This window comes from Egretta garzetta, unplaced genomic scaffold (assembly GCF_000687185.1).
Source record: "Egretta garzetta isolate BGI_Z169 unplaced genomic scaffold, ASM68718v1 scaffold532, whole genome shotgun sequence".
Classification (NCBI taxonomy): domain Eukaryota; kingdom Metazoa; phylum Chordata; class Aves; order Pelecaniformes; family Ardeidae; genus Egretta; species Egretta garzetta.
In genome coordinates, this window is record NW_009258799.1 from 234626 (window position 1) to 238472 (window position 3847).

A 3847-nucleotide genomic window follows, 5' to 3' on the forward strand; every position below is an offset into this window, starting at 1 on the left:
ACCCTCTGAACCTTCATACATCCGTACGGCTGGAGTGCTCAGCGTATGAGGGGGAGTTTCCGTGAGTATCAAACCTCTCCATGATGCCGTTCAGGAGACCTGGGCTGCTGCCTTCTGCCCTTGTTCAGCCTCAGGTGCCACAGCACCCTGACTGCTCCGGGTACCCGAGGATGTCTCTGGTTCCCCTCACTCACAAATAGCAATGATGAGCCACGCTCAGCTCCCAGGACTTAATGCTCCAAGTGGCAGCTGCCTGTCTGTGTTGTCAGTTATGCTCCTTCCCCTGCTAGATTTCAAGTGTTTTTAAAAACAGGCTGGTGATGTGCTCTTTTGTTTCATTAGTTACAGAAATCTTTTTCTTGAGCACACAGTCAAATGTCCTCAGGCGACAAATCAAAGCTATTTGTTGTTTAAATAATTATTGCTTAGCCTGGCATGTAAAATACTAACTCAAACTAAGTGTTACAAGTGCAGCACTTCTTATTTGAATTATCTTTCCCTGTCAATGATGGGAGTTGTTTACAAAAGGAGAGCGGAAAAAGGCAGGGAAGAGAAAGAAAATATTCCTGCTGGTCAGAGGAAGCGCTCCATTCTCCCTGGGCTCTGGAGGACACTGCCTCTTAATAGGATTTTGGGTAGGCAGCAGCGAGAATGTAAATCTTGTTGGGCTGTATGCAATGGGCTTAGAGGAGAATGACAACAAACCACAGCGACTGAGGGACTTCGGTGTGCACTGGGGCTCTGTAAATTCACTTCAGCCTTGCCAGTTTGTCCCAGAAAAGGATCCATCCCACAAGTTGCCTGATGGGCACCTATGCTCTGGCTGTCCCTCTTCAGGCGGTGAGTGCCTGGGCAGCTTTAGCAGCAGCAGACAGCTGACCTGGCACCCAGAGCGCACCTTTGCAGTCAGATGCTGCCCAGACCTGTGCTCCGGTTAGGACATCAGGGCTCACTTCAAACTGCAGAAGAGACCATGCAATCCTGGCCAACCTGCTTTCTAAGGGACACACATGCAGCTCTGCAAGCACCTGAGGAGCTGCACTCGGGTAGCTGAGCAGAGGGAGTTAGGTCTAACAACATCTTATGTGTCTTTTGAGTGCTACAACGTGCACAGCAAATGGCATGTGACCATCACAGCCGTGGGAGAAGATTTCAGCCACAAGCCGAGCTGAGCAAGTCACCTTTGCTCTTCACGGGGGTGGAGGAGAAGTGCAGGGTGAGTACCAGCTGGGTGTCACCTCCTCAGCAGAGCAGCTTCTCTGCCATGCCGAGCTTTTGAGCCACCAGACTGACAGATGCTTGCTGTGGGACTCCTGAGGATCAGTTCTGGTTTGAATGGCAGGACTTTTATGCCCCTCTTTTTTTAAAGTTCCTCCCGGCTTCTGCAAAGGGCGTGAGAGTGTGACATGTCTGCTGCAAGCCTCCGAGCACCCTTCAGGGAAGGAGATCCTCTGGGGAGTTACCACAAACCAGCACATACTGGAGCCGGTGGAGCCGCCCCATTTCACGGGGTGCTTTGGGGAGGGAGGGGAAACCAAGAACGGCTCCTTCCCAAGACGTGGCCCCAGGGCGCTGCTGCCAGAACAAGGCATGCTCCTGTGTGCAAGCTGGCTTTCTGTGTGGCAGCAGAAGCCTGACAGACGACCAGGTCTTCCTTTTCAATGGCTTCAGTAGAAGAAGGGACCAGAAAGTTTCTGGTGTGCACTGGCAATTAATCTGTTTACATTTTGAGTCAGCTCTCCCACAATGTTTTAGTTAACCAGCAGAAATGCAACAGGACCCCTCCACACTGCATTCCTTCTGATTCTAGGTTTCCTGTGCCACTGTGCAATATCCACCAGTGATGATTAAAAGCTGTCAGACTAGTGCAGTATTCATGTATCGAACCTTCACTTCTATACACCTAACGAGGCTCTACCTTAATGAGCGTCACTAGAAAGCAGTCTGTCTGGAGCAATGAGCTCCTTGGTGCTGGGGTCATCGTTCTGACATTGCTGGGAAATGCCTGGAGGACTGTGGCTGCTTCAGCAAACACTGCGCCCATTTAAGAAGTTTGATACAGCACTTGTATGTCACTACCTTCTGCACTCATTGCCCACAGTAATTGTGAGCCTGAATAAGAAACACCTTGTGCTCTGCTGGGAAACGGGTTGCACCTGAATTTTGATACTTCCAGCCATGAAATTCCTAGCTCTTCTTATTAGTGCCTCCAATAAAGAACACCTTAATTGCAATAAACTCTACTACAATAATGCCTGAAATGCAGGCACCCATTTCACAAACTGAAATTCTGGCTGATTTTCTGTTCATGTGGAAGAAAGACAACAAATCCAGCGGGAAAGAGCACGCTGCACATTGAAGGCTCCAAGTTCATTTCTCAGACATTCCCAATCCAGTTCTGCAAGGGGTGGTTTCTAGGGAAGTTATCCACTTACTTATATTGAATCCTGAGCACACTGGGATGGGATTTTGGGAGTCTACAAACACAGGCATGAACACATGTTTGAATCACAAAGTTCAAAGAGCCACTAAAATAACCCATTGGAGGGTCTCAGTGATGTGCGAATTAACAAAGCCCACCAATTGAAGGGCAGCTACTTCCTGCCTTTATTATTAATTAACTTAATTAATTAGAAAGAAAGTTAATATGAGTTGCTTTTCATATTTGCAGTGACACTCTCCCTCCCCATTGGCCGTCATTGCTCCATTTCAAACAAAATGGCCCTTACAATGTGTTGAAATCCTTACACACTTGCAAGGTAATCTGAGCAGATTTTTGGGAAATAAATATGTCTGTTGTCTGAATGTTCATTCTTGCAAGCCATGGTCTCTAAAGTGCAAAAAGTGAACAGGAAGAGTACACTTACACTGCTGTCGTCCATCCTTTCTCGTCTCTTAGTTTTGTGTGTTTCGTAATCCTCCATGAGGGTTTGCATCAGGTTCTTGGGTCGCTGGGCGCCCGCAGTCTCCTCAGGTGGTGGGTCGGACTGTGAGACGGGGCCTTCTGTGGTGGGGGATGGTGGAGGCTTGATCTTCTCTATCTTCCCTGCAATGACACAAAAAAGAACGACCCTTTCTAAGCTGAAGGACTCACAAGTTGTTTCCAAAAGACAACAGCTGGAGAAGCATTTTCAGCGGGGTTTGAATGAAGAAACAGTTTAGAATGAAGTTTACGAAACAATCTGGTAAATCAGGATGGTCATGGGCTTTTAAGACACTCTACCGCTTTCTGAAATGCACTACATAAATCTACTACAAAATCTTTTTACAAAACCTAGAAGAGATACCAAATGATACAATGCAAATTTAACACACCACTATTATTTACAGCAGTAGCTGGATGAATTACCCCTCTGTTCCCTCTTATAGAACACTTGTCAGCTATCTAGAAATGTTTGTAAGATTCTGGAAAACTGCAAGATGATTATTTTTTTTTTCTGGCTCAGACCGTACAACGCACAGGGTGCCACCGCTGTATGCCGGGGAATGTGCTAGATGTCCGAAGAAGGCATCTTGATAAGCGTTGCTGGCTTTTTCTCTTCTTCCAGAGCTTTTAATCTGCTTTGTAAGGGTGAAAGGCTTTGCTTCGGTCCCTGGCACTACTCTTCCCTGCAGCTGTATCCTGCAGGTTGCAGAGGCTGCTCCCAGAGGGATGGGGTCTCTGTCCCGCACACCCCTCGTTCAGACAGGGCCCTTCGGTCTCCTGGCTGGGAGGAAACTCAAGAGAGAATCTTCTGTCAGGTTGTGCTCTGACTGAGCCCATTTCACCCAGGGGAGCCTGTTTTAGGTTGAAGGGCTGGGTAAAAGGCAGGCCAGAGGAAGGAGACGACCGCAGCGAGCTGCAGGA

General features: G+C 48.0%; 1 protein-coding gene across 1 annotated transcript in view; it reads right to left on the bottom strand.

Moving 5' to 3' along the window:
- LOC104135940 (A-kinase anchor protein 2) overlaps nt 1–3847 on the bottom strand; it is a 20598-nt gene that overhangs the window by 6998 nt on the left and 9753 nt on the right. The window contains exon 2 of the mRNA XM_009649639.2: nt 2868–3046. Within this exon, the coding sequence (XP_009647934.1) occupies nt 2868–3046 (179 nt within the window). The remainder of the gene's footprint in view (nt 1–2867; nt 3047–3847) is intronic.